Source organism: Phaenicophaeus curvirostris, chromosome 16 (genome assembly GCF_032191515.1).
Source record: "Phaenicophaeus curvirostris isolate KB17595 chromosome 16, BPBGC_Pcur_1.0, whole genome shotgun sequence".
Taxonomy (NCBI): Eukaryota; Metazoa; Chordata; class Aves; order Cuculiformes; family Cuculidae; genus Phaenicophaeus; species Phaenicophaeus curvirostris.
In genome coordinates, this window is record NC_091407.1 from 14,689,523 (window position 1) to 14,717,468 (window position 27,946).

The 27,946-nt window shown below is 65.1% G+C and overlaps 3 protein-coding genes across 5 annotated transcripts in view; 1 reads left to right on the forward strand and 2 right to left on the reverse strand.

Annotated features, from left to right (window-relative positions):
- LOC138727554 (coronin-7-like) overlaps positions 1-20,638 on the forward strand; it is a 45,937-nt gene extending 25,299 nt beyond the window's left edge. For 2 of the 3 annotated variants that reach the window (XM_069870100.1, XM_069870098.1), the window contains exons 10-28: positions 9,517-9,571; positions 10,021-10,078; positions 10,161-10,306; positions 11,346-11,441; positions 11,527-11,646; positions 11,756-11,888; positions 11,986-12,161; positions 12,235-12,343; positions 12,434-12,520; positions 12,624-12,766; positions 12,837-12,941; positions 13,039-13,124; positions 13,200-13,341; positions 14,730-14,819; positions 14,897-15,013; positions 15,096-15,231; positions 15,337-15,428; positions 15,511-15,597; positions 16,740-16,879. In XM_069870100.1, coding sequence (XP_069726201.1) covers positions 9,517-9,571; positions 10,021-10,078; positions 10,161-10,306; positions 11,346-11,441; positions 11,527-11,646; positions 11,756-11,888; positions 11,986-12,161; positions 12,235-12,343; positions 12,434-12,520; positions 12,624-12,766; positions 12,837-12,941; positions 13,039-13,124; positions 13,200-13,341; positions 14,730-14,819; positions 14,897-15,013; positions 15,096-15,231; positions 15,337-15,428; positions 15,511-15,597; positions 16,740-16,745 — 1,984 coding nt within the window. In that variant the 3' untranslated portion in view covers positions 16,746-16,879. Of the gene's footprint in view, positions 1-9,516; positions 9,572-10,020; positions 10,079-10,160; positions 10,307-11,345; positions 11,442-11,526; positions 11,647-11,755; positions 11,889-11,985; positions 12,162-12,234; positions 12,344-12,433; positions 12,521-12,623; positions 12,767-12,836; positions 12,942-13,038; positions 13,125-13,199; positions 13,342-14,729; positions 14,820-14,896; positions 15,014-15,095; positions 15,232-15,336; positions 15,429-15,510; positions 15,598-16,739; positions 16,880-18,751; positions 18,837-19,341; positions 19,482-20,303; positions 20,370-20,480 lie in introns of those variants that run through there. The other variant, XM_069870101.1, reaches the window with a different exon arrangement.
- VASN (vasorin) lies at positions 12-2,738 on the reverse strand. The gene has a single exon (XM_069870140.1). It carries the CDS (start codon positions 2,678-2,680, stop codon positions 650-652), a length of 2,031 nt encoding a protein of 676 aa, XP_069726241.1. The 5' UTR covers positions 2,681-2,738; the 3' UTR covers positions 12-649.
- Positions 20,639-21,205: 567 nt separating the features above from the next.
- On the reverse strand, positions 21,206-26,699 carry GLIS2 (GLIS family zinc finger 2). The gene is made up of 5 exons (XM_069870166.1): positions 26,352-26,699; positions 25,126-25,302; positions 24,056-24,189; positions 23,489-23,607; positions 21,206-23,253 (listed from the first exon to the last, which is right to left on the reverse strand). Exons 1-5 carry the CDS (start codon positions 26,673-26,675, stop codon positions 22,475-22,477), a joined length of 1,533 nt encoding a protein of 510 aa, XP_069726267.1. The 5' UTR covers positions 26,676-26,699; the 3' UTR covers positions 21,206-22,474.
- Positions 26,700-27,946: the final 1,247 nt, after the last annotated feature.

A 27,946-nucleotide genomic window follows, 5' to 3' on the forward strand; every position in this document is an offset into this window, starting at 1 on the left:
AAAGCGCAGGGGTTTTCATTGTTGTTGTTTTACTTCTTTTTTTTACAAAAAGACACGCTTTTGGTCTGCCTTACAAAAAGAGATGGACACAAACCTGTAGTAGAAAACAACAAAAAAAGTTTCCCAGAAGAAATGGGAAATAACCATGTATAAATATTCTGTCAGAGTTCTTAAAGCTTCAATTCCCAGTTCGCCTGCTCGGCGCTTCCTTCAGCCCGGGGGTCCCGAGGGTCCCAGCACCTCGGCCGGGCCTTATTGCTCACATCAGCTTCCAGGGAGTCGAGAGTCACTGGCCGTGCTCTGCTAAAGGACCCTTGTTGCCAGCACCTGAATGTCCCTTAGCCGAGTCACTGGCAGCTTTCTTTTGAGCAGTAGCTAAAAACAAAAAGCCCACCCAGACCCCACATTAAAAACCCCAACCCCCTCCTCTTTCGGTACCCACGTTCTACGTCGTCACAGAAATCAAGGCACTGAGCAGTAAAATTAGTGTCTCCTCCCGGCACGTGGCAGCCTCTCGGAAATTGCACATTAGGGGCTTGGGGGTTTTCTGTCTTAATTCAGCAAACTCCTCGCCCCAGAGGGAGACGGCTGGACCTGAACCTTCATCTGTCCAGGGCGCCCCTCGCCCGGCAGCCCCATCCCGCCTGCTTCAGAAATAGGAGGGTTTGAGCCCTGGGGTGTTGTTGTTGCTGGGATAGTGCGACTGCATGAGCGGGACTTCGCACTCGGAGCCAGCAGAAAGCATCGCCGCCTCAGGTACCACCTTGCAGCTGTGACCGCTCAAATCCCCATTTTCCAGGCAGGCTTTCACCCCTTCCAACTCCAGGGGACCGGCGTCCACCCCGGTGCCGGCGTGCGCCTTGGCGCGGCGGTGCCGGCGATAGTACGTGCCGGCCGTCACCACCACCACCAGCAGCAGGACGGCGGCCAGCGCGGGGACGATGATGAGGGTGAGGTTGCTGTCCTTGCTCTGGGTGACCGGGGAGTGCTGCTGGTGGCTCATGGGCAAGGTCTGCGCCTCAGCGCAATGTTCCTCCTTGGAGACCTTCTCCGCCAGCGGCCCGATGCACACGCGGTAGGTGCAGTTGGGCTTCAGCGCCCGCACTGTGTACTCAGAGAGCGAAGCTGGCAAACGCAGCATCACCGGCCGCTTATCCGGCCCGGAGAGGTTTCGGTAGCTCAAACGGATGCCCTTCAGCTGCGCTTTGGACTGGATGTAGTTCTGCAAATCCACTTTGAGGGAGGTGCTGCCCACCTGCGTGATGCTGATCTGCCGCCCGGGCGGTGGGGCCGGGGTGGCCGGGGACGGCGTCGGTGTCATCCTCACCTCCTCCTCACAGTACGTCCCGGCAAAGCCCACCGGGCACAGGCACTCCAGGAGGTTCTGGGTGCCCAGACGACAAGTGCCGCCGTTCAGACACGTGCGAGGGGGACAGAGGGGTGGCGGGGGGCTGGTGGGGGCCGGGGGGCTGCTGAAGGGCCCCAGCGTAGAGCTGTCCTGGGGGCGTCTGGCCACCGCAGTGGGAGCCACGGTGCTGGGCGGCGGTGGAGATCGTCGGGGGCTGGTGGGGAGCGGCGCAGGTGGCAGCAGCAGCGTGGTGGGGCGCAGCGTGGCAGGGCGCAGCGTTGTGGTGGTGGTGGGGCAGCCGAAGTCTGAGTATTGCAGGTGGTGCAGGAGCTTGCCGGAGTTCTTGGGGGGGAAGTGGCAGCGCGTCTCCTCGGGCCGCCGGAGGACCACGCCGGTGGTGTTCACCCACTGCACCAGCCAGCTCATCTGGCAGATGCAGTTGAAAGGGTTCCCAGCGGCCATCAGGGCCCGCAGCCTGGGGAAGAAGCTGGAGAAGTCCCGAGGGATGGTGTTGATGTTGAGGTTGCTGATGTCCAGCTCCTGAAGGTTGTGAAGGTTATGGAAGTCCTCGGCCGGCAACTGGGAGATGTGGGTGTTGCCAGCCAGGCTGAGCTTGGTGAGGCTCCCCAGGCGCCGCAGCACGGCTGGGACGCGCTCCAGCAGGTTGTCGGAGACGTCCAGCTCGTGGAGGTTGTTCTGGACCTGGAAGAGCTCCTCATCTAAGCTCGTCAGGCCCAGCCCTGCGATCTTGAGGGACTCTATGTTGATGGCGTGGAAAGCCCCTGGTGCAATCGCAGGGATCTTGTTCCAGCTGATGTCCAGCAGCAGGAGGTTGGGCAGGTCAAGGGGGGGCACAGCCCAGAGCTGGTTGTTCTGCAGCTTCAGCTCCAGCAGGTTCTCTAGCGTGTCGAAGGCAGCAGCGTCGATGTGCTGGATCCTGTTCCTCTGCAGGTAAAGCCGCTCCAGCAGCCGCAGCCCATGGAAGGTCTCATTGGTGATCTCCTGCAGCTGGTTGGAGGACAGGTCCAAGTTGACGAGCTCCGTCAGGGGTTGGAAGACATTTTTCTGGATGCTGGTGATCTTATTTTGCGAGAGGTCCAGAAGCTGGAGGGCGGGCAGGCCCGCAAAGCTGTCCTCGCTGAGCGTCGTGATGCCGTTCTCAAAGACGTAGAGCGAGAGGGTGTTGGGGGGCAGCCTGCGGGGCACTGTCTGGCCCCGCCTGGCCGCACACAGGATGGTCCTGGGGTCGTGGCACTGGCAGCCCGCGGGACATGCCCTGGCCGGCTCCTGGGGTGCCAGGAGCAGCAGCGCGCAGAGGATCAGCCGGCTCATGGTGGCAGCTCTGTGGGAGAGAGAAACCCAACCAAGGTTAGGAGCTAGAAGCTGCTGGGGGGGAACCCAGCATTGTGGGGCGCCTCGGAGCCCCCCCTGCACCGCTGCTGGTGTCTCCTCGTGCCCAGCCGAGAACCCTCTGGCCTCAAAGGGACTGGGAGAGAGCAGGGAAGTCGCTGCCGCACTCCTGCCTCCTCTGTGCTGCCCCAGCCCAGGACAGAGCTCGTGGGAATGGAGCAGCACGTGGGCTGCCCACCCCAGCTCCCTTGTCTCTGGCCCCAGGATTCAGGGACAAGGTGCCTTTGTGCACCCCAGGCTCTCTCAGGAGACGTTTCCCACCGCCTTTGACCTGGACTCTTGGTACGGTCTCCGCTGGGGCATCGAGACCCAAGCCTGAGGCAGGGCAAGACCTCTGCCTCCCGGCCTGCAAATCAAACCTTGGGGGTGGGGAACAGGGCACCAGGGGAGCGCAGAGCCAGCTCCACCCAGCACCGCGTAACCCTGTGCTTGTGCATCCCTGGGTCCCCCCTCAGGGATAGAGACACCCAGAGGTGGCCTGGACGCAGGCTGTGGGCTCGACGGAGCCGGGTGTTTGCACCTTCAGAGCTGGCTGTGTCCCCACAGAGTCCCAGGACTTAGCCCCAAGCTGGCTCCTGTCCCCTAGGGCCACGGATCACCTTGCTATTCCCCTCCCTGCTGGCATCCAGGGACCCAGCACAGCACCCTGGGCTGCGTCCTCGTCCCCCTGGCACAGGGATGGGATGGAGGGAGGATGCTCTTCGGCTGAGTGAGGCTGTAACCACCCCTGCTCCAGCCCATGTCCTTGCTTTGGAGGTGGCTGACTCCTCTCTCAACCCCATCTTTCAGCCCTTTTAATGCCATTCCTTAATTAGCGCGGCCAAGAGGGGACCTGGAGCTGGGCTGGGGATCCGATATCTCCAGCCACCTCATCTCAGGGACATGCAAGGGCGGCAAAGGGGGCTCTGCAGGCAAGGAAGGGGCAAATTCTGGAGGCAGGGGGCCCCCTTCTCCGAGTTGTTCAACAGCTCCAGGCTGACCCCCTGGCGTGGCTCGCGAGGGGCCCCCGTCGTGTGTGGGGGGCTGCAGGGTCACTCAGCAGCACGTGCCGCCTGCCCCTGCACCACGGGTGGCCCTGTCTGGTGCGGGGCCACCACTGGAACTGGATTCATGCTGCGTCCCATGCCACAGAGGCACCCCCCATGCCACAGAGGCACCCGCGCTCGCCCACAGCCAGATGGGGTTAACGTGTCAGCCGGCTCCGTCCTGGGTGGGGAGCCCCAGAGGGTGGGGTGCGCCCGCGCTGCTGGGCAGGGTCACCGCAGCCGCCTGAGTCACTTGGCCTGAGTGGCCCTGCCCTGCCGTGACCTGTGCCGTCAGCCCCTCGGCTCATCCCGCAGCTCCTGGCATCCCGGGTGGCCACGGTCACCACGACCCCTCTCCACTGGTGCCAAAACAGAGCCAAAACAAAGACTTGTGGAGACCTTGCAAAGCACACTTTGGGGTTCAGGGGGCAGCCCTGGCACCCGTCACACCTTACCAGCCCCAGCGGTGGCTCTGGCAGGCAGGCAGCGCGTGCCAGGCTCGCCCGCGGCGCCGCGGTGGTGCTGGGTGGGCAGCACCAAATCGCAGCCGGGGCTGCGGGAGGATGGCGAGGCCGGGGCTGGTTTTGCAATGCCAGGGTCGAGTTTCGCTGACGTGTCCCGTGCTGCAACCAGCTGCTGACTCTCCAAGTCTCTCTGTCTCTCGTCCCTTTAATTACGCTGGCATTTCCTCCCCTCCCCGCCTGCCAGGCTCCCCGCTCCGGGCAGGTTCGGCCGGTCACGGCCTCGGCCGCGCATCCCCGCCTTGCCACGAGCGTCGGGCACGGCTGCTCCACCCGCTCGCCTCCATCACCTCTGCCTCGGCAGCGCCCGGCACACGCCAGCATCCCGCTGGCATCCCGCCCACGCGCCACCTCCTCGCCCTGCTGCTGTTTCAAAGCAGCGAGAGGTTAACCCGGTGGGGCACTCACCCCTCAAAAATGGGGGAACAACCCGTGCACCCCTAATTCTGGGGGTCCCCGAGGCTGGAAAGGGGGCCCCGCTTCGGGAGGAGGTGTTAGGACCGCCCTGCCAGCGGCCTGCTGCTGCCTTGGCTGGGCTCCCCCACGCCTGCACCGCAGATATTTGCCGAATTATTCATATTTTCCGGCTTCGGGGAGGATCTGGGCTCGGATTCCCCCAGTCCCAACTCAGCCTTTCCTTGCCAGGGTGGGAGCACAGTGTCCCCCACTCTCCCTGCCTGCATTTCCCTGGATCTGGGCATCTCCCTGGCTCCCAGGGCAGGGGACTGGGCAGGGGACACCCCGCTTTGCACCCATCCCGTGTTTTAAGGACAAGTTTGATGCTGTTGTTGCGCTGCAGGGTGACACGGGCACAGGAGGGGACGGAGGAGCCCACCGGGGGTCCCTGCCCTTCCCAGTCACTTGGGGATGCAGCTGTTCTCCCCAGCACGTCCCTTCCCGCACCGGTAAGCGAGGCCCCGCAGCCCAACGAACAAAGCCCCCGTTGTTGCCAGCAGGCCCGCACGAAGCTGGGCCCCGTCCCTGTCACCGTGGGGAGAGACGCGGGGTCTTTGCCGGCTGCTCCCCTCCCTGACGCCCTCTCCAAACAAACCCACGTCAGCACGTGCCCCCTCCCGAGAGCCAGGGAGATGCAGGATTAAACCCTTAATCCTCCTCTCCTTCAACCCACCCTGCACTGCCACAACTCCCACCTCCTCCCAGGCTCCCTCCCTATTTAATTAAAGTTTCCGCAGCAGCCCCGGAGGAATGCGGGCCTGGTTATTGCATTCCCCAGGGTGCTCGCCGGCCCCTCCATCCCGCTTCTGCCCCTTTGACCCGGCCGCGCTCCTCGGCTCAGGTGCCGGCATGGAGAAAAACCAGCAGAGCCACTTTACCGCCAGCCAAACCGCCTCCGGAGGAACCCCAACGCCCGCAGAAGTTGGGAGGAGGCCGGTGATGCTGCCACGCGTGGCCTCGGCGGCACGGGCAGATTCCTACGGCGTGACGAGGGTGACCGCGGTTGTCCCCGAGAGCTTCCTCTCGCCGCGTCCCGCCGGCAGAGCCAGCCAGGCCGGCAGCGCTTGCGTCAGGGCCACCCGACAAGGCCACTCGGTCTCGGCGTGGGGCAGGGAAAAATAGTAATTAGTGTCATCCTTGATGGCGGCACTGCCCAGCGCCGTGTGGGCAGCAGCCCAGTCCAGCCACCCCGGTTCCAGCAGGAGGAGACCTGCCGGCACGGGGCACGTCGGCAGGAGTGGGTGTATGGAGGAACACAAGGCTGGGTTTTCAGTTGGGAAGAGGGATTTGGGAATTCATAGAATCATAGAACCACCAGGTTGGAAAAGACCCATCGCATCATCGAGTCCAACCATTCCCATCAATCACTAAACCATGTCCCTCAGTGCCTCGTCCACCCGTCCCTTAAACACCTCTGCTGGGATGCGCTGGTTCTTGTGGCTCTGCCAGCCCAGGAGGGGACGCTTACTGCATGGTGGCCCAAAGTCACCCCCAGAGAGGGTGATAGGGTCAGAATCTTGCGTCGGGTGGCGATGAAGCGCACAAGGAGGTGGAGGGCATCCCTGCTGGCTGATGGCCCTCCTGGCACCCATCCCTCTGCACCGGCCCGGGGTTCCTGCTCAGCCCCACAGCCAGGACACCAACCCCAGAGCACAGGCTGAGCCAGAGCAGCCAAACCCCAGCCCAGCTGAGCCCTCTGCCACGAAGGGGGTGGTGGACACCGCTGCCAGCATCTCCCACGCCTGCCGAGCCCCAAAGGGTGAGCCTTGCTGCCACGTCTGCTGCCACAGGGCAAGCACGGGGCCAGCCCAGGACCGTGCGGGTCCTGCGGCCACCCGGGCACAGCTGGAGGGAGCCGGGCACCGCATCAGCCACAGTGAGCGGAGCAGCTCTGGGCCGAGGTGCCCAGGACAGAGCCTGGTGCATCCCGTGCGGAACGCAGGGCACAAGGACAGTGCCCGCCGCAGGGCTGGCACCACAGCCTGGAAAAGCCTCAGCGCCAGCCTGGAGCAGCAGGCTGGGTGCCCCAGCACAGGGGTGAGGGGCACGCTGAGTCCTGCTGGGGGCTGCACTGTGAGCTGCCCCCAGTCCCTGCCCGCAGCGGGGGCTGCAATGGGGGCTGCCCCCGCTCTCTGCCCGCAGTTGGGGCTCCAACAGGAGCTGCCCCCAGTCCCTGCCCGCAGTGAGGGCTGCAATGGGAGCTGCCCCCGGTCTCTGCTCACAGCGGGGGCTGCACTGTGAGCTGCCCCCCGGTCCCTGCCCGCAGCGGGGGCTGCAATAGGAGCTGCCCCCTGTCTCTGCCCGCAGCGGGGGCTGCGGTGCGAGCTGCCCCCGGTTCCCCGCTCACAGCAGGAGCTGCCCCCGGCCCCTGCGCGCCCCCCCTGCCCGGAGCCCCCGCTCACTCACCGTGGGGGCGCTCAGTCCATGGCGCCGCGGCCCGGCGGGCGCTCCTTCCCTCCCCAGTCTGGCGGCGGCCGGCGCGGGGGGTTCGCCTTTAAAGCCTCGGGGGCGGGGCCGGGCCGCGCGCTGCGCTGCCATTGGCCGAGCCGGAGCGAGGGGCGGGGCCGGGCCGCATGCCGCGCTCCCATTGGCTGAGCAGGGAGAGGGGCAGGGAGAGGCCACGCCCCCGCACCTGGGGCCCGGCGAGGGGCGGGGCCAAAGGGACCCCCAAGACTCCCCGAGACTGGGAGACCCCGGGACCCCCAGAGCCATAGGGGCACCCGGGACCCCCCAAGACTTAAGAGACCCTGGGACCCCCAGAGAATTAGGGACCCCCGGGACCCTCTGAGACTTAGAGACCCCCGGGATCCCCCGAGGCACAGGAGACCACCAGGACCCCCCAAGACTTAAGAGACCTTCGGGACCCCCCGAGACTGAGGGACCCCCGGGACCCCCCAAGACTTAGAGACCCTCGGGACTCCGAGAGCCATAGGGGCACCCGGGACGCCCCAAGGCACAGGGACCCCCAGGACCCCCTAAGACTTAAGGGACCCCCAGGAACCCCCAGGACTTAAGACGCACCCGGGACCCCCCGAGGCTTAAGAGACCCCCGGGACCCCTAGAGCCGTAGGGGCACCCGGGACCCACCAAAGCACAGGGACCCCTGGGATTCCCCAAGACTTAGACACCCCCAGGACCTCCCGAGCCATAGAGGCACCCGGGACCCCCAGAGCTACAGGGGCACCTGGGACCCCCCGAGGCACCAGGACCCCTGAGACCCCCAGAACTGCTGGGACCCCCGGCAGCTCCAGGAGCTCCCAGAGCAACAGGAACTCCCGGGATCCCCTGAGATGCAGGAGCACCAGGGACCCCCTGGAACCCCCAGAGCCTTAGGGACCCCTGGGACCTCCAGAAGCCCCCAGAGACATAGGGACCCCCGGGACCCCTGGACTCCTGGCCACTTTAGGACCCCTGGAACCCTCCAGCCCCCGTTCCCGGGACCTCCAGCGCCCGTGGGACTGGGGAGCCTGGGATCCCCACACCCCTGCTATGCACACACGTGGGTGTAGGTGCAGGTACGGGTATTTCCCTCATATCCCCTGCATCTACGGGACCCCCAACACCCCTGGTTGGGCATCTTTGGCACCCCAAGACCACCGTATCCTCCATAACCATGATAACCAGGGACCCAAGCACCCCTGGCATCCACAGAGCCCCTGCCGCTGTCTGCTAGGGGACAGGAACAGCGGGTGGCACTTTCAGGGCTAGCCCTGCACCCCGGTCACGGCAGAGCTGTACCAAGGACCACAGGACAACGCTCCCTGTTCAGCACTGCAAAGATGGCAGGGGCGCAAGGGACACCCAGGAGTGCCCTTGTCCCACCCCTGGGCCCCAGCGGCGCTGGCAGTGCTGGTGACGGTGACCCAAGCAGACAGGGGACCCCGGTGCCAGCCACAGCCGCCCCGGCGACGCTGTTTGCCTGCCTTGTGCCAACAGTGCCAGGGCAGGACTGTCCCTCGCGCCGTCCTGCGGCAGCACCAGGGCGTCCCTGCCATGGGGACCTGTGGCACAGCTTGGTGTCACCGTATTTCCTTAGAGCCTTGTGGTGTAAAACATCAACACGACACGGTGGAGCCAGAGAGATGTCAACCTAAAAATAATAGATTGGCCCTTTGTTCTCTGCTTGCAGGTCACCGTCCCCTCCGGTCACCAAACCGCGGGTCCCTCTGGCCACCAAGCACCCCCTTGGCTAGTGTCCCCACCAGTCCCCCAGCCGTGAGCCCCTGCGGCCACCAAGCAGCCCTGGGTCAAAGGCTGGGACAGAGTGCAGGACAGGAGCAGGGACACGCTCCAGCTGGCACAGCCGCGGCCGCAGGGCGCTCCCGGGGCTGGCTGGCACGGCTGGGTGAGGCAGGCGGCGTGCCAGGGTGTGCCACGCACCCATCCCCAACTGGCCGAGCCAGCCCAGCGAGCCCCGAAACCTTCCCGAGGGGCACCGAGCGGCAGCGCAGCGGGATGCCCTGCGGCTGGGCCAAGCCGGCACCGTGCAGCCAGGGCTGGAAGCAGCCGGCGGTGCCAGCGGGGCTGTCCCGCTGCAAACCCGTCACCCTGGGGTGGGACGGTGAAGGATGTGCCATGGGGAGCAGCCCAGCACGCCGAGGGCACCCCCTGGCACCTCCTGCTGCCGGCAGGGCCTGATCCTGCGCAGAGTTTGGGGTGTGCACCCATGGGGAAGGAGCAGGATCTGGCCCCACGGCCCTCAGGATGCTGCACCCATGGGTGCCCCGGGCTCAGCACCCTCCTCCTTCCTTTGCAGGGCGACCATCCCGCTGTACGACGCTGACACGGGGCTGCTGGTGCTGGCAGGGAAGGTGAGGGGTGCAGTGAGGTCTGCGTGGGTGCAGTGGGTGTAGGAGGATGTGGGGGTTGCAGTAAGGTCCGTGTGGGTGCAGTGGGATGCAGAAGGATGCAGGGCAATGCAGCGAGGTCCATGTAGGTGCAGCAGGATGCAGAAGGATGCAGTGGGTGTAGGAGGATGCGAGGGCTGCAGCGAGGTCTGTGTGAGTGCAGCGGGATGTAGAAGGATGCAGGGGAATGCAGTGAGGTCCATGTGGGTGCAGCGGGATGCAGAAGGATGCAGTGGGTGTAGGAGGATGCAGGGGCTGCAGCGAAGTACGTGTGGGTGCAGGGTGGGTAGGAGGATGCAGGGGTTGCAGCAGTTGCAATGAGGTGCATGTGGGGTGCATGCGGGTGCGCGTGGGTGCAGTGGGGTGTTCCCCACAGTCCAGCTCATGCCCTGTCCCCTCCATCTCTCTTCCAGGGAGAAAACCTCCTGTACTGCTTCGAGGTGGCACCCGCGCAGCCGGCTCTCACGCAGGGTAAGCAGGCTACATCCCACCCCGTGCTGCTGGCACTGCCTGCCCCACGCTGCCTGCCCCACGCTGCCCTGCCTGTCCCCAGTGACCCAGTGCCGGACGGAGGGCAGCACGCGGGGTCTGGCCGCTGTGCCACGCCTGGCCCTCGATGTCATGGCCTGCGAGGTGCTCCGTGTCCTGCAGCTCACCGACACCGCCCTCGTCCCCGTCAGCTACGTGGTGCCACGCAAAGTAAGCAGGGGGGGCTGCGGGTGGCACTGTGTCACGGGCACTTCGTGCCGTCTCATGGGTGATACCTCATTGGGTGGCAAAGGGCACCTAACCCTAACCCCATCCCCAGCCTGGGAGGAGCAGGAGACAGGGGAAACCTGGGTGCTGAAACCTGGGTGCTAGGGGAGGGTGATGGAGCAGGAGGGTGGGTGATGGAGGGTGAAATCTGGGTGCTGATGGAGCTTCATGAGCAGGAGGGTGAGCGCCAGGTACTGAAATTGGTGCTGACAGGGGGTAACGGAGGCTGGGGGGGTGCTGGGTGCTGGAGACTCAAATCTGGGTGCTAATGGTGGGTAACGGAGGCTGGAAGGAGGGTGCTGGAAGCTGAAAGGTGAGGGCTGTGTGCTGGAGGCTGAAATCTGAGCGTTGTCAGGGGCAGCAGAGGCTGGAAGGTAGAGGCTGGGTGCTGAAGGCTGAAATTTGAGTGCTGGCTACTGCTGATGGGTGGTGGAGACTGGGTGTACTGGGAGATAGATTTGGGAAGCCAGCTGCTGGGTGCTGGAGAGTGGATCCTGAAATCTGGGTGCTGCCTGCTGGGTGCCAGGTCCTGAGTGCTGGGTGCTTCAATTGGCTTAGAGCGTCTGAAGCTGGGGTGCTGGGTAGCAGAGTCGGGGTGCTGGAGGCAGGATCCTGGGTGCCAGATGCTGAATGCTGGGTGCTGAAATGTCCTGGCTGCGGGACATGGGGTGCTGGGTGCTGCAAGGGGAGATGTTGGGAGCCGGGCGCTGTCGGCAGCCGACTGTGCTCAGGGTTGCGTGGGGCAGCCCAGCACTGGGCAGTGTCGTAGAATCATAGAATCACTAGGTTGGAAAGGACCCACTGGATCATTGAGTCCAACCATTCCCATCAAATGGGAATGTCTGACACCTCCAGGCTTTGGCTCGCAGGGACAGGGCTCCATGGCCAGAGTGCCAGGGGGTGCCCGGGGTGCCAGCTGCCAGCAGGACTCGGGCTGCAAGGTTCTGGGGACACTCACCTTGCCCTGTTCTGTCTTCCATAGTCTGTCCAAGAATTCCATGAGGATCTGTTCCCCGACTGCGCTGGGATGCTGCCAGCCACCGGCGCCCAGGCCTGGTGGGCAGGAGACAACCAACAGGTCAGTGTCACCTGGGGGGGTGTCCCTGCCGGTGGCATCACCGGGGCTGCCACCACCCCTTGCCCACCGCTCTGCCCGCCGGCAGGTGGGGAGGGTGAGCCTGCACCCCGCACGGAGACCCACAGAGACCTTCAGCTCCCCTGTTATCGCCTGCACCGACACATCGCCAGCAGCTGACACCAGCCTTGGTGACACCGACCGGAGCGTGAGCACGGGGTGCCGGGGCATCATGGGGTCCCCGCCACCCTCATCCTGCGGGGAACGGGGACGGCTGGGACACCAGCCCCCCTGCCCACCCGTCCTCTCTGCTACAGGAGGGCAGTGGCTACTCCTCACCATCCTCACTGGCCTCGCCGGGCAGCGCCACCACCTCACTCTCGGCCAGCACCGGCCCTTCGAGCGGCTTCGCCAGCAGCCCCAGCCAGAAATCGCTGCAGAGCATTTTGGGTGAGGGGGCGGTGGGGCTGGCCGGGTGTCCCCCAGCTGGGGCTGTGCGGGGGGCAACACGGGGCGCTCACCCGTGTCCCCCTCTGGCCTGCGCCAGGGCCCAGCTCGCGGTTCCGGCATGCGCAGGGCAGGGTGCTGCACCGCGACACCCACCTCACCAACCTGCGGGGGCTCAGCCTCACCACGCCGGGCGAGAGCGACGGCTTCTGCGCCAACCACCAGCGCGTCGCCCTCCCGCTGCTCTCTGCCGGCGGCCAGATCGCCATCCTCGAGGTAACCCCAGCACGGTGGCCAGCGCGGCACCGGCGGGCACGACGCAGGTGACCGCCCCGGCTCTCTCCCGCAGCTCTCCAAGCCCGGCCGTCTCCCCGATGCGGCCGTGCCCACCATCCAGAATGGCGCGGCGGTGGCTGACCTCGCCTGGGACCCCTTCGAGCCGCGGCGCCTCGCTGTTGGTACGTGAGCCACCCGCGCGGGGCTGTTCCCCGGCAGCAGCCACGCCAGCTCGCTGGCTTAACCGCTGCCCGTCCCTTTTGGTGCCGCAGCGGGTGAAGACGCCAAGATCCGGCTGTGGAGAATCCCTGAGGGAGGCCTGCGGGAGACGCTGCGAGAGCCCAAAGCCATCCTGCGAGGTGGGGAGGCACAGCAAGCTCCCCACGTTGGGGACAAGCCAGAGCGATGGTGGCCGTGTCCCAGTGCAGGTGGGGACAACCGTGCACTGCGAAACCTTACCAGGTCACACGGAGAAGATTTACTCCATCCGCTTCCACCCTGTGGCATCCGATCTTTTGGTTTCCTCCTCCTACGACATGACGGTGCGGATCTGGGAGCTGAGTGCCGGGCGGGAAGCCTTGTGCCTGCAGGGACACACGGATCAGGTAAGGGATGACTCAACTGGGGACACTCGAGGAGCGTGCTTGGCCAGGCCACAAACATCCCTGTCCCCAGATCTTCAGCCTGGGCTGGAGTCCTGATGGGAAGAAGCTGGCGACGGTGAGCAAGGATGGCCGGCTACGACTCTACGAGCCCCGGCGCAGTCCTCAGCCTCAAGAGGTACAGGCACAGCAGCGGGGATGGGTGGGAGAGCGGGGGCCCCTGCCCACACCCCCGGGTCTCTCCGAGCTGGCCGAGTGACCTTCATCCCATGCAGGAGGGTCCAGGTCCTGAGGGCAGCCGTGGAGCACGCCTGGTTTGGGTTTGCGGCGGTGACTACCTCCTGGTGTCCGGCTTTGACAGGTAAAGAGAGGGACATGCACCGGGACACAGGCCCCCAAGGGACACCGTGCTCCCCACATTGTCACCTCCCCACAGCCGCAGCGAGAGGAGGATCCTCCTGTACCAGGCGCAGGCTCTGTCCGAGGGACCCTTGTCTGTCATCGGCCTTGACACGGCCCCTTCCACCCTCCTGCCCTTCTATGATGAGGATACCAGCGTTGTCTTCCTCACCGGCAAGGTGAGGGTTTGCCCCTCAGATAAATTGGGTGAGCTTGCTGCCTACAGCACCCTGACCGTGTGGAGGGACCCTCCACACACCCCCTGCCAGCTCCCATCTCGTGTGCTCTATCGTGAAGCACATGCAAGAGAAATGGGTGATCAGACCCCGTCAACGAAAGGCAGGTCTTGCCAAACTAACCTGATCACCTTCTATGACAAAGTGACTCACCCACTGGATGAGGGAAAGGCTGTGGATGTATCTTCTTGGACTTCACTAAGGCCTTTGACAGAGTTTCTCACAGTGTTCTGCTCAGGAAACTGTCACCTCAGCCTGGACAGGCGCGCACTGTCCTGGGTGGAAAACTGGTTGGCTGGAGAGCCCAGAGAGTGGTGGGAAATGGAGTTAACTCCAGCTGGAGGCCAGTTACAAGTGGTGTCCCCAGGGCTCAGTGCTGGGTCCAGCCCTGTTCAATGTCTTTATCAATGACCTGGATGAAGGCATCGAGTGCACCCTTAGCAAGTTTGCGGACAACACTAAGCTGGGTGGAAGCGTGGATCTGCTGGAGGGTAGGGAGGCTCCAAAGGGATCTGAACAGGCCGGACCGCTGGGCTGAGACCAATGGCATGAGGTTTAACAAGGCCAAATGCCGGGTCCTGCACTTGGGGTGCAACAACCCTGTGCAGTGCTACAGACTAGGAGAAGTCTGGCTGGAAAGCTGCCTGGAGGAGAGGGACCTGGGGGTGTTGATTGACAGTGACTGAACATGAGCCAGCAGTGGCCCAGGTGGCCAAGAAGGCCAATGGCATCTTGGCTTGGATCAGAAACGGCGTGGCCAGCAGGTCCAGGGAGGTTATTCTCCCTCTGGACTCGGCACTGGTGAGACCGCTCCTCGAATCCTGTGTTCAGTTCTGGGCCCCTCACCACAAGAAGGATGTTGAGGCTCTGGAGCGAGTCCAGAGAAGAGCAACAAAGCTGGTGAGGGGGCTGGAGAACAAGAGAAACGGCTGAGAGAGCTGGGGGTGTTTAGCCTGGAGAAGAGGAGGCTGAGGGGAGACCTCATTGCTCTCTCCAACTACCTGAAAGGAGGTTGTGGAGAGGAGGGAGCTGGGCTCTTGTTGCAAGTGGCAGGGGACAGGACGAGAGGGAATGGCCTCAAGCTCCGCCAGGGGAGGTTTAGGCTGGACATTATGAAAAAATTTTTCACGGAAAGGGTCATTGGGCACTGGTGGAGGCTGCCCAGGGAGGGGTTTGAGTCACCTTCCCTGGAGGGGTTTAAGGGACGGGTGGACGAGGTGCTGAGGGACATGGTTTAGTGTTTGATGGGAATGGTTGGACTCGATGATCCAATGGGTCTTTTCCAACCTGGTGATTCTATGATTCTATGGTTCATCTCGCTGCATCCCCAGGGTGACACCAGAGTCTTCCTCTACGAGGTGACGCCCGAGCCCCCCTATTTCCTCGAGTGCAACAGCTTCACTTCCAGCGAACCCCACAAGGTAAAAGGCGGGGGGGCTGCCTCTCCCTGACACCCCACCCTGTGCTGCCAGACCCCCTCACACCTCCACCTCATCAGGGCTTCGTCTTCCTGCCCAAAACGGCGTGCGAGGTGCGGGAGGTGGAGTTTGCCCGGGCGCTGCGCCTCGGGCAGAGCTCCCTGGAGCCGGTGGCTTTCTGCGTGCCGCGCGTCAAGGTAGAATGTGGGGTGCCCGCTGCGTTTGGGGAGGGGGGGACAGGAGGCTGGGGACCCCCCTCAGCACCCCTCGTCCTTGCAGAAGGAGTATTTCCAAGATGATATCTTCCCACCGACCCGGGTTTGGTGGGAGCCAGCCCTCGCTGGCACAGCCTGGCTGGCAGGCAAGGACGGGCAGCAGCGCTATTCCAGCCTGCGGCCGGTGGACATGAAGCCAGGTGGGTGACAAGGGACAATTGAGCTCCCCGAGCCCACGGGGATGGGTGTGGGGCGGTGGGTGCCAAGCCGTGGGGCAGAACCCACCTGCAACGCCGTCCTCGCAGTGAGCGAGGCGCCCAAGGAGGCTCCGGCACGCAAGTTTGTCCCCGCGTCCGTGTACCTGGAGGAGAAGACTGAGGAGCAGAAGAAGGAGGAGGTGGGTGGTGGGACACCCTGCGAGGGGACGCGGGCTGGGGGCGATGGGCACAGCGCCAGCGCTCGGCCCTGCTGCCCCACAGCTCCTCACGGCCATGGTGGCTCGGCTGGGCAACCGGGACGACCCGCTGCCCCAGGACTCCTTCGAGGGGGTGGACGAGGACGAGTGGGTAGGTAACGGAGGGGAACGGGACCTTGGGGAGGTAACGGGGACCTTGAGGAGGGGAACAGGGGGGTAATGGGACCCCAGGGATATAACGGGGGAGAAGGGGAGGAATGGGACCCCAGGGAGGGGAACGGGAGCCCGGGGAGGGCAACGAGATTCTGGGGAGGGGGTGCGGGGTAGCAAGACCCCAGGGAGGGTAATGGGACCCCAGGGAGGTAAAGGGGGAAGAATGGGGCCCGAGGGAGAGGAATGGGACCCTGGGGAGATAATGGGGGGGAGGGGGAGAATGGGACCCCAGGGAGGGGAGTGAGACCCCAGGGAGGTAAAGGGGGGGAATGGGACCCCAGGGAGGGGAATGGGATTCTGGGGAGGTGATGGGGGATAACAAGACCCCAGGGAGAGGAATGGGACCCCAGGGAGGTAAAAGGGGAAAAATGGGACCCCAGGGAGGGGTATGGGATCCTGGGGAGGTAATAGGGGGGAACAAGACACCAGGTAGGGGAGTGGGACCCCGGGGTGGTAAAGGGGGGGAAATGGGACCCCAGGGAGGGGAACAGGAGCCCGGAGAGGGCAACAGGATTCTGGGGAGGTGGTGGGGGATAACAAGACCCCAGCGAAGGGGATCGGGAAGCCAGAGAGGTAAAAGGGAAAAATGGGACCCCAGGGAGGGGAATGGGACCCTGGGGAAATAACAGAAGGGGGGAAGTTGGGGAATGGGACTCTGGGGAGGTGATGGGGGTAACAAGACTCCAGGGAGGGGAACGGGACCCTGTGGAAGTACTGGGGAGGAGAATGGGACCCTGGGGTGGGGAACAGGACCCCAGGGAGGTAATAGGGGAGAACGGGACCCTGGGGAGGCAACGGAGGGGAATGAGACCCTGGGGAGGTAAATGGGGGGAGTTGGATCTTGGGGAGGGGAACAAGACCTTGGGGAGGTAACGGGGTGGGGGGGGAAATGGGACCCCACGGAGGAGAATGGGACCCCAGAGAGGTAACATGGGGGGACTGGACCCCAGAGAGGGGACACGGGGGGACTAGGGAGGGGAACGGGACCCCAGGGAGGTAACGGGGTGGAATGGGACCCCAAGGGAAGGAATGGGATCGGGTTGTCCCGGGGGTCCCCTCACCCATCTGGGGCTCCCGCAGGACTGAGCCGGACCCCAAGAGCCTCGGCGGGGACCCCGCAGCCATCGGGGAGCACCAGGGGGTCTACGGGGAGGAGGCAGCACCGGGGACCCCGTGCCCAGCGCGGGCAGGACCCGCAAATAAAGCCCTGCACCCACAAAGCCTGCGAGACTAGGGGGGCAACTGGGAATGGGGGGTGTAAGACTGGGGGGGCATGGAGTGGGGGGAGCAGAGGAGTTGGGGGGACATGGGGTGGGGGCAACTGGGACTAGGGATACGCTGCGGGGCACACGGGGCTGGAGAGGAGTCTTGGAGGGGGCACAGGGTGGGGAGGACATAAAGATGGGGGGCATGGAAAGAATAGGGGGCACACGGGAATGGGGGGCACATGGGGGTGGGGGGGAAATGGGGGAGCTGGGGGCATGTGGGAAGGGGGGGAAACATGGGGTGGGGGGCATAGGGATGGCTGGGGAACCGGGGGGGGGGGTACACAGAGTAGGGGGGACATAGGAGGGGGGGGGCATGGGGGGGGGGCGGGAATGGGGGGTGACAGGGGAGTGGGGGGTGACAGGGGAACGGGGGCTACTGGAGTGGGGGGGACATGGGGATGTGGAGCATGGGGAGAGGGCACATGGGGATTGGGGAGCACCTGGGGATGGGGTGTGTCACAGAGTGGGGGGGACAGGGGAAGGAGGGGGGCACACAGAGTTGGGGGGCGCCTGGAAATGGGGGGGTGTCACAGAGTGGGGGGTGTCACAGAGTGGGGGGGGGCACGGGAATGGGGGCACACAGAGAGTTGGGGGGCACCGGGAGGTGAAGGGCACATGGTGGGGGACACACAGGGCTGGGGGAAGGTCACAGAGTGGGGAGGACACGGGAATGGGGGGAACACGTGGATGGTGGGGAGTCACATAGAGTGGGGGGGGACACCGGGGGGGTGGGTCACAGAGTTGGGGGAGGGGGCACGGGGCTGGGGGGGTCGGGGGGCGCGGTTCTGGCCGCCGCCGCCAGGGGGCGCCGCTCCCGTCCCGGTGCCCGCGGCGCCCTTCGCTCCCCGATCACGTGACCGCGGGCGGAAGCGGCGGGAGGACATGGTGAGAGAGGAACGGGGCGGGGGGGGCAGGGAGAGGGGAGGGGGGACACGGCCTAGAGAGGGTGACAAAGCTTGGGGAGGGGGGACAGGGCCTGGGGAGGAGGGACAAGGCTCAGGGAGGGGGGACAGGGCCCAAGGTGACGGGACAGGGCCCATGGAGGGGGGGCAGGGTCTGGGGAGGAGGGACAAGGCCTGGGGAGGAGGGACGGGGCTTGGGGAGGGGGGACAAGGTCTAGGGAGGGGGGACAAGGCTTGGGGAGGGGGGACAAGGCCTAGGGAGGGGGGACAAGGCTTTGGGAGGGGGGACAGGGCCTGGGGAGGGAGAACATGGCCCAAGGTGGGAGGGCAGGGCCCGTGGAGGGGGGACGAGGCCTGGGGAGGAGGGTCAATGTCTAGAGAGGGGGGCCAAGGTCTAAGGAGGAGGACAAGGCTTGGGGAGGGGAGACATGGCCTGGGGAGGGGGTACATGGTCTAGGGAGGGGTACGAAGCTTGGGGAGAAAGGGCAAGGTCTAGGGAGGGAGGACAGGGCCTGGGGAGGAGGGACAAGGATCAGAGGGGGGGGACACGGTCTAGTGGGGGGGGGACAGGGCTCAGGGAAGGGGGACAAGGTCTAGGGAGGGGGACAAGGCCTGGGGAGGAGGGACAGGGCTCAGGGAAGGGGGCAAGGTGTAAGGAAGGAGGACAAGTTCTGCGGAGGGGGACAGTGCCCAGAGAGGGGGGAAAAGGCTTGGGGAGGGGGAACAGGGTCTGGGGAGGGAGAATATGGGCCAAGGTGGGGGGACAGGGCCTGGGGAGGGGGGACCAGGCCGGGGCTGGCAGGGCCACAGTGTGACAGGAGCCAGGGAAGTGGCCAGGCAGGGTACTGGGGGCCAGGCCGGGCTGGACATGGCCCGGGAGAGGCCTGGGGCCAGGGCCGGTGACAACAGGTCATCCCTGCAGGCCAAGTACCTGGCGCAGATCATCCTAGTGGGGGCCCAGGTGGTCGGAAGGGCCTTCGTGCGGGCACTGCGCCAGGAGTTCGCAGGTACCAGCGTGGTGCGGGGACGCCGCTCCCTGTGCCGAGCGAGCCCACGTGCCCCTGACCCCATCTGGGCTCCGCTCGACATCCCTGTCCCCTTCCCCTGGGCTGTGCCCACAGGGGACATTTGCCAGACGTGTTGCAGGGTGACAGTTGGCACCCACGTCCTGGTGCCAACCTAATGGTGTTTCGGCTCGAGCTGGGCTCCCAGCAGCCATCCCGGGCACCAGCTCAGAGCCGGCACTGCTGCCAGGCTCCAAGACATCCCGGCAGCCCCAAAGGGCAGGTTGGGATGGTTCCCTGGGACACAGCAGCCCCAGTTCCTGCCGCCCCCCAGCACCAGGGGCCTCATCCCAGTGACCCCCATGGGCTGCGTAGGGAGGGCAGAGGGTTCAAACTGGGATCTGAGCTCTCAGAGCCCGTGAGCTTTGCTGCGAGGCCCCTGCCCAAGGCCTGGGGGCTCAAGGGGGGCAGCGCTGGGGGGACTCACACCCTCGGTGTCTCTGGGCAGCGAGCCGAGCGGCAGCAGATGCACGAGGGCGCTCGGAGAGGCCTCAGTCCGCTGCTGCCTCCAGGATCACCGGTATCAGCCTCCAAGAAGCTCAGCAGATCCTCAACGTCTCAAGCCTCAACCCAGAGGAGATCCAGAAGGTAAAGCCTCCCTTGGAGCTGAGGAGACACCATCACAGGGTGGTACATGGCTGGTGACTGGTTCCCAAAGGGACCATGGGGGCTATCCTGGACCCAGTTAATTCCAGTTGGAGTTTTCCTGGCCCCAGCTGGAGCTAGGGTGTGGGACAGCTCGCAGGCATTCGCAGGCTGCTCAGGGAAGGGGACAGGGGCTCCATGGAGCTGCCTGCCACGGCTGTGGGGAGCAGGAGGCCACCAGGGAGGGCAGAGGGGACAAATCGGACAGGTTATTCTGCCTCTGGACTCGGCACTGGTGAGACCGCTCCTCGAATCCTGTGTTCAGTTCTGGGCCCCTCACCACATGAAGGATGTTGAGGCTCTGGCACGAGTCCAGAGAAGAGCAACAAAGCTGGTGAGGGGCTGGAGAACAGGCCTTGTGAGGAACGGCTGAGAGAGCTGGGGGTGTTTAGGCTGGAGAAGAGGAGGCTGAGGGGAGACCTCATTGCTCTCTCCAACTCCCTGAAAGGAGGTTGTGGAGAGGAGGGAGCTGGGCTCTTCTCTCAGGTGACAGGGGACAGGATGAGAGGGAATGGCCTCAAGCTCCACCAGGGGAGGTTCAGACTGAACATTATGAAAAAATTTTTCACGGAAAGGGTCATTGGGCCCTGGCAGAGGCTGCCCAGGGAGGGGGTTGAGTCACCTTCCCTGGAGGGGTTTAAGGGACGGGTGGATGAGGTGCTGAGGGACATGGTTTAGTGATTGATGGGAATGGTTGGACTCGATGATCCAGCGGGTCCTTTCCAACCTAGTGATTCTACGACTCTGTGAATTCCTCTTCCACAGAACTACGACCACCTGTTCAAGGTGAACGACAAGTCGGTGGGAGGCTCCTTCTACCTGCAGTCCAAGGTGAGCAAAGGGCCCCCAGCCCTGCCCTGGACACCTCCCCCTGCCTGGGGTTCAGGAGAGGCAGAGCTGGGAGGGGACAGTCCAGTCTATCCCTGTCCCCATTTCCCACAGGTGGTGAGAGCCAAGGAGCGGCTGGATGAGGAGCTCCGCATCCAGGCCAAGGATGAGAAGGAGAAGGGGTGGAAAGCAGAGACGTGACTCCTGCCATCCCCACACCCTGTGTCGCTCACCCTTAACTTATAGGTAGCCAATAAATGCCGTGTCCTCCAGCGCCTGGCCTGGCTGCTCTGCGCCCCGGGGAGGGAGAGGGGACTTGCTCACCTCTCCCTGCTCCCCCAGAGGGGATCAGATCAGCCCCTGCGAGGGGCTGGGATTGCCCTGGGGAGGGGGGAGTCGGCTGGGGAAGAAGGTGTAGCAGCCAGAGGGCTGCCAGGGCTCCGATGACACGCGGGGAGGCTGTGGGAGCTATTTTCGTGGTGGATTCAGATGCTCTTGGCCTGAGCACATGGCTAGCTCTGGCTCTGCACCATGGGAACGCCGGGAGCTCTGTGCCATGACCCTTCTCCCACCGCAGGGTGGCCGCTGGGTCAGGGTGCGGTGACAAGGGGCCACCGAGGGGACACTGAGCTGTCCCCACCCGTGCCTCATCCTCTGTACAGGGCTTCATTGGCACCAAGGCTGCCAGCTGGGAGCGTGGGGCTGTGCCGGGGGTCCGGCAGAGCCAGCCGTGCCCCTGAGATCGCACCCATCACCTCCTGCATCCCTCTTTCCCCTGGTTTTGTCCCCACCTCGGGCTTGTCCTGGCCCTCGCCACCGTTGCAGATTGAAACAGGAACTTACTTCAACTTCACTTTATTGTTTTCTTAATAAACTTCCTCTCCCCTGGAGGAATATAGTGTTATAGTCGTTAGCTTATCTCTTAACGTCTGCAGTCCTTAAACGCTACGCTAACAGCGATGGAGCCCGACAGGAGGAAAATAAAAACAACCCAGAAACTACAATAGAAAGGCACTTTGAGACCGTTAAAATACTGATGTCCTGGAATGTGCAACAACAAACCAACGAAGGAGCGAGGAGACGTACACCGGCCGGGGCGGCCTGGTCGAGGGCCCGCGGCCGAGGCTTTGGCAGCACTGGGCAGGAGAGTGAGGGCAGGGAGACCGGCTCCCCGCGGGCCAGGGGCTCCTTCCAGCGGGAAACAGGCAGGATCGGGGAGACCCCACCCCGCTTCAGGGGTCCTGCCGGCATCGGAAACCGCTGCGCGCGCCGGGAGAGGCCACGGGCTCTGCCCACGCAGCAGCCGGGAACGCTGCCCGCTCCTGGCACTCCCCGGCGGCTCGGGGGGATCCGAGGAGCGGGTGTCCTGCCAGCCCGTGCCAACAGGAGCCTGGAGTCCTGCCCGCTGCCTGCGTGCGGTACATGGTTAGGTATGAACGTAGCTAAACAAGGTGGCTCTGAGCCGGTGCGGCGAGCGGCACACGCGGCCGTGTGCCTTGTCGTGGGGAAGGGCCGGGGAGGCGGCGAGGGCGGCCACGGAGCCGGAGGGATGCGGGCAGGTGCCAGGCTGGCGTGTGCCCAGCCAGCTGGGCCGGGCACGGCGGGGACCAGGCCGAGGGGCTGTGGCCACAGCGCTGCCTGCGGCCGTGCCCGCTGGACGGCACAGCCAGGCACAGCTCGGGGCAGGGGAGCCGGCGGGCCCCAAGCTCTCACCCCGCTGTCCTTGCAGAGCGAGGCCGTGGCGGCACCGGCAGCACCAAGGCAGGGAGACACCGAGTCAGCGGCAGCGGATGAGCCCAACTGGGGCCCCGTCGGAGCAGGGGGCTGCTCGAGAAATAAATAGTGGTGTCTCCAGCTGGCTGGGCTCGAGGGGAGCAGGGGGACCTGCTGTGCCCCGCCTGGATGCCCCCAGCACGGGGTCGGGGCTGGCTCCAGCCGCCCAGGGATTATTGCTTTTCTCAGAAGAGTCCGTTCTTCTTTCGTGATGGTTAAAAGCACGAGCGAGGCCCCGCCGGGGCCGGGGGGGCTGCAGGGCGAGGAGGGGACGCTGCCCCCCATCCCGGGGAGCGGGATCTGCCCACGGGCAGCCGCGGGCATCGTCGAGCCCCTCAGTTGACGGCGGCGGGTTTGAGCAGCAGGGAGCCGGGGGGGATGAGCACCCAGCCTGGCGGCAGCGCCTCAGGGCTGCCCGCCGAGCCCACACCGGCTGAGAGGTCAAGCACGGCGCCCGGCAGCAGCGCCAGGCTCTCAGGGGGTGCCCGCGGCCGCCCCGCCTCAGTCCTTTCACCCCTTTCTTTCCGGCTTTCGGGCCCTTTGCCCACCTTGGGCAGCCGCCCCTCGGCCCCGCTGCCCTTCTGCCCCTCGGCCTTGGCCCCGCCGGCCAGCAGCGACATGACGGGCAACCCCAGCCCCGCGGCGAAGGGCGAGGGCAGCAGCGGGTTCTTGGCCAAGTTCAAGGGGCCACCGTTGAGGGGCAGGATGGGGCCCGGCAGGGCACCCGCAGCCCCACAGCCCAAGGCGCTGAGGTCGAGCGGCGCCGGCGCCAAAGGGATGGGCAACGCTGGCAACCCCGGGGGAGCGAAGAGAGCAGCAGGGTTGGGGAGGACGAGCTGCGCCCCGTTGACATAGGGCACCTCGGCCGAAGCCAGGGACGTTTTGGGAGGCGGGTGGACCTTGAGCATCTCCGGGTGGTCGGGAGAGACAAAGTGGCCGTGGGCTTTGATGTGTTTGCGGAGGGAGCTGGGGTCGGTGTAGCGCTTGTGGCAGCCCGGCATCTTGCAGGAGTAAGGCTTCTCCACGTAGTGGGTGCGAGTGTGCTTGAAGCGGTCGCTGGAGTTGGAGTAACGCTTGTTGCAGCCTTCGTAGGGGCAGATGTAGGGCTTCTCGCCTATCATAGAATCAGAGAATCACCAGGTTGGAAAGGACCCACTGGATCATCAAGTCCAACCCTTCCCATCAGTCACTAAACCATGTCCCTCAGCGCCTCGTCCACCCATCCCTTAAACCCCTCAAGGGAAGGTGACTCAACCCCCTCTCTGGGCAACTTCTGCCAGCATCGCCACGTCCCCCATGTCTATCGCCATGTCCCCTGTGTCCCCCTCCCCACGGTGACCGGCACTGACCTGTGTGCGAGCGGTTGTGGATTTTGAGGTTCTCCAAGCGGGAGAAGCTCTTGTTGCAGGTGGGACAGCGATGTGGCTTCTCGTTGGTGTGCGTCCGAATGTGGATCAGCATCTTGTACCTGCCGGGGTAGCCGGGGGAGAGACATCGTGGGGAGAGGTGAGGGGACATCTTCTCATCCCCATGCCCTGTCTCTGGGGCGAGGGGACAGGGACACTCAGGCCAGCGCAGTCAGCTGACCTCCCAGGAGCTCACAGCCCATATTAGAGGGCTGGATGGATGGAGACCCCCCCTACATAGCCCCTCAATGCCCCCATAGCCCCCCCAGATCACCCCCATAGCCCCTCAATTCCCCCTCCAGACCCCCCCAGATCACCCTCATGGCCCTTCAATTCCCCCCTAGCCCGTCAATTCCCCTCCATATGTCATCCGTATCTCCTCAATGTCCCCTATAGACTCCCCCCATACCCTCTCAATGCCCCCCATGGCGGAGGGCTAGCTGGCTGGAGATCTCTCCCAGGTGACCCAGAGCAGCCCTCCCTAAGGATACCTGGAGCCCCTCCACCCACCTGGCGTTGAAGCCCCTGCCGTGGCGGGCGCAGCCCTCCCAGTGGCAACAGTACCCGGCATCCTTCTCGGGTTTGACGTGGAAGTCATTGACGTGGTCCACCAGGTCTTGCAGGAGGTCAAAGAACTGGTTGCACTGTGGGCAGGAGGCTGGGGGTGAGGGGGCTTGGGGGGGGTGGGTGGGCACAGGGTGGGGAAAGGGACCCTGCCTAGGGCCAGCCCCAGCCCCATCACCCCCTCCAGCCCCTTATCTCCCCACCCAGCACCACAAAACATCTGCATGGACCCCCTCAGCCTCCTAACAGCCCCCAGCCCCATAAAACATCTGCATGCCCTCCTCCTCCAGCCCCTAACACCCCCCCAACCCCTTAACCCCCACCCCCAGCCTCTATCAACCCCTCAGCCCTTTAACCCATCCCCAGCCCCATAAGCATCCGCATGGACCCCCCCAGCCCCCTAACCACCCCCATCCCCATTGGCCTCTGCATGGATCCCCCAGCCCCTCAACCCCCCCAGCCCCATAAAACATCTGCATGGACCCCCTCCAGCCCCTTATCTCCCCCCCAGCCCCATAAAACATTTGCATGCATCCCCTCCAGCCCCCTAACCACCCCCACCCCTATTAGCCCCAGCCCCTTTTACCCCCCACCTCAGCCTCATAAAGCATCTGCAAGACCCCCCCCGAGCCCCTAACACCCCACCCAGCCCCATAAGAATCCACATGGACCCCCCCATCCCCCTAACCACTCCCATCCCCCTTAGCCTCTGCGTGGATCCCCCAGCCACTTAACCCCCTCCCCAGCTAGCCCCATAAAGCATCTGCATGCCCCCCCAGCCCCTAACAACCCCCAACTCCTTAACCCACTCCCCTCCAACCCCACAAACCATCTGCATGCCCCCCCTCCCAGCCCCCTAACCACCCCCATCCCCATTAGCCTCTGCATGGATCCTCCAGCCTCTTAACCGCCCCCCCCGCCAGCCCCATAAGCATCTGTATGCACCCCCCCCCAGCCCCTATGAGCCCCCCAGCCCCATAAGCATCCGCACAGACCCCCCATCCCTCCCTGCTGACCTTGGACCAGCGGCAGACGAGCTGCTTGGGCAGGGGCAGCTCGGGGGGCAGGCGTTTGTCCTTGCTGGGGGGCAGGAAGGCAGCAGGGGGCAGGTGCAGCCCCCCCCCGGCCCCCAGCGGTAGGAAGAACTGGAAGGAGCTGGGGAGGCCGTCGATGTAGCGCAGGGACTGGAAATCCTGCAGCAGAGACAGGGGTGGGGGGTGAGGGACAGGGACAAGCCAGGTGAATACCCCCCCCCAGGACCCTCCCCATAGCATCCCAGAGACCTTCAGTGCCCTTCAATCCCCCAAGATCCCTCCATAGCCCCTCAATGCCCCATAGCGCCCCCCGAGACCCCCTCCATAGCCACTCAATGCCCCCCATAGCCCCCCCCGAGACCCCCTCCATAGCCACTCAATGCCCCCCATAGCCACCCCCATTGCCCCTCAATACCCCCATAGCCCCCCCGCAAGACCCCTCCATCGCCCCTCAATACCCCCATAGCCCCCCCGAGACCCCTCCATAGCCCACAATGCCCCCCCTCACCTCTGTAGCCCCTTAATGCCCCCCACAGCCCCTCAATGCCCCCCATAGCCCTCCCAGATCACCACCTCTATAGCCCCTCAATTCCTCCCACAGCCCCACCAGATCACCTCCATAGCCCCTAAATTCACCCCAAAGCCCCACAGGCCCCCTCTATACCCCCCACAGCCCCACCAGATCACCTCCATAGCCCCTAAATTCACCCCAAAGCCCCACAGGCCCCCTCTATACCCCTTCAATGCCCCCCATAGCCCCTCAATTCCCCCCACAGCCCCCCCCAGATCACCTCCATAGCCCCTCAATTCCCCCCAAAGCCCCCCAGCCCCCCTCTATACCCCTTCAATGCCCCCATAGTCCCTCAATTCCCCCCACAGCCCCTCAATTCCCCTCCCTATGGCCTCCATACCCCCTCAATGCCCCCTATAGCCCCTCAATTCCCCCCACAGCCCCCCCGGATCATCTCTATACCCTTTCAATGCCCCCCACAGCCCCTCATTCCCCCTCCATACCCCCTCAATGCCCCCTCAATGCCCCTTAATCCCCCCCATATTCCCCCCGGGGATTCTGCTGGAGTTGTGGGGCACAGGGAGGGTGCCCCGGTGGGACATTGACCCCGGGGTGCGGGTACACCAACGGCACCGGGCACGATGCCGAGCTCGGGAGCTGGGGATGCCGCGGGGGGACACAACACGGCCGTACTTACGTGGGGGGCAAGGGGCCCAGGTAGGTCCCCGCTGCCCTGGCGCTCGGGGGACAGCGAGGCGCTCGGGGACTCCCCACCGGAATGGGGCGAGAGGCTGAGGTCCAGCACCGGGAAGCGTCCGTCCCGTGGCTCCACCAGCCCAGAGCGTGCCAGGAGGCCGGGGGATGGCACAACACGGCGACCCCCCCGGCTGCCCCCTCGGCCATCCCCGGCCGGCGGGGCATCGTGGGGCACTCGGGGAGCGGGGACCCCCCGTTTGTCGCGGGCGGCTCGCAGCTTGGAGATGCTCAGCTTGAGGTCCAGCGGCTCGTCCAGCGAATGCATGGCGGCGGCGTGGGGGCTGCGGGGGACACGCGGGGGTCACGGCGGGGACGGGGGGCACCGCTGCCACCCCAAGCATCGCCCCAGCTCGGCCACGCGGCCGTGCCCGTCCCCGGCAGCCTCAAAGCTGGCATGGTGACGTCCCACCCCGCCGCGGGCAAAGGCCGTGGCACCAGGCCCCTCCACCGGCCTCGGTGTCCCCTCTCCGTGCCACCAACCTCGCCGGCGGGCACAGCCCCTTGGCCAGTTACCAAACCCCACCGGGCATCGCCAAATCCCATGGGCACCCATGGGGCTGTGGTGTCCTTGTTCTGTCCCCCCGTGTCCATCTGTCCCCACGGGCCTGGCCTGGCGAGGCCTCTCCCAGCGGCGTTGGCGGCAGCGGTCACCACCAGCCCAGCGGTGACCCGGGCGGCCCAGCCCGCTGGCCACGGCCCCGGAGGCGGCAGAGCTGCCTCCCCCGCTGGGGCCCCTTCGCCGCCGGCCAACGCCGGGGCCAGGCAGGGGCTGCGGGCTGCACGGCACCGCACATGGCACAGTGGCACGAACAGAGCTGCCTGCGAGCCCCCTCCGTTTCTCAGGCTGCAGCAGGGGACCCCAAGACCCCCTCAACAGCCTCACAGTTGCCCAGCCACCCCCGTGTCCCCAACCCACACTGCCACCCCCACAGCTCAGCCACCACGAATCCAGCAGGCAGCTGAGAACAGGCAGCTCGGTGCAGCAGTGAGTGGCCAAACCCAACCTCTGGCACCCCAATCGGTGTCTCCGGCCACCCCCGTGTCCCTCCTCCACCCCCCAATCTGCCACCCCCCAGCTTGGCCACCATGAATCCAGCAGGCAGCTGAGAACGGGCAGCTCGGTGCAGCAGTGAGTGGCCAAACCAAACTCACAGCACCCCAATCGGTACCTCCAGCCACCCCTGTGTCCCCCCACCCCAATCCACCACCTCCCAGCTCGGCCGCCACACATCTGGTGGGCAGCTGAGAACAGGCAGCTCAGCACAGCAGTGAGTGCTCAAACCCGACTCCCAGCACCCCACTCGGTGCCTCTGGCCACCCCCATGTCCCCATCCACACCAAACTGCCACCCCCTAGCTCGGCCCCCATGCATCTCAGTGAGCGGCTGAGAATGGGCAGCTCAGTGCAGCAGTGAGTGGCCAAACTCAACCCCCAGCACCCCAATTGGCACCTCTGGCCACCCCTGTGTCCCCACCCACACCCCAGTCTGCCACCACCCCCCCCCCGGCTCAGCCAACACATATAGAGGGTGGCTGA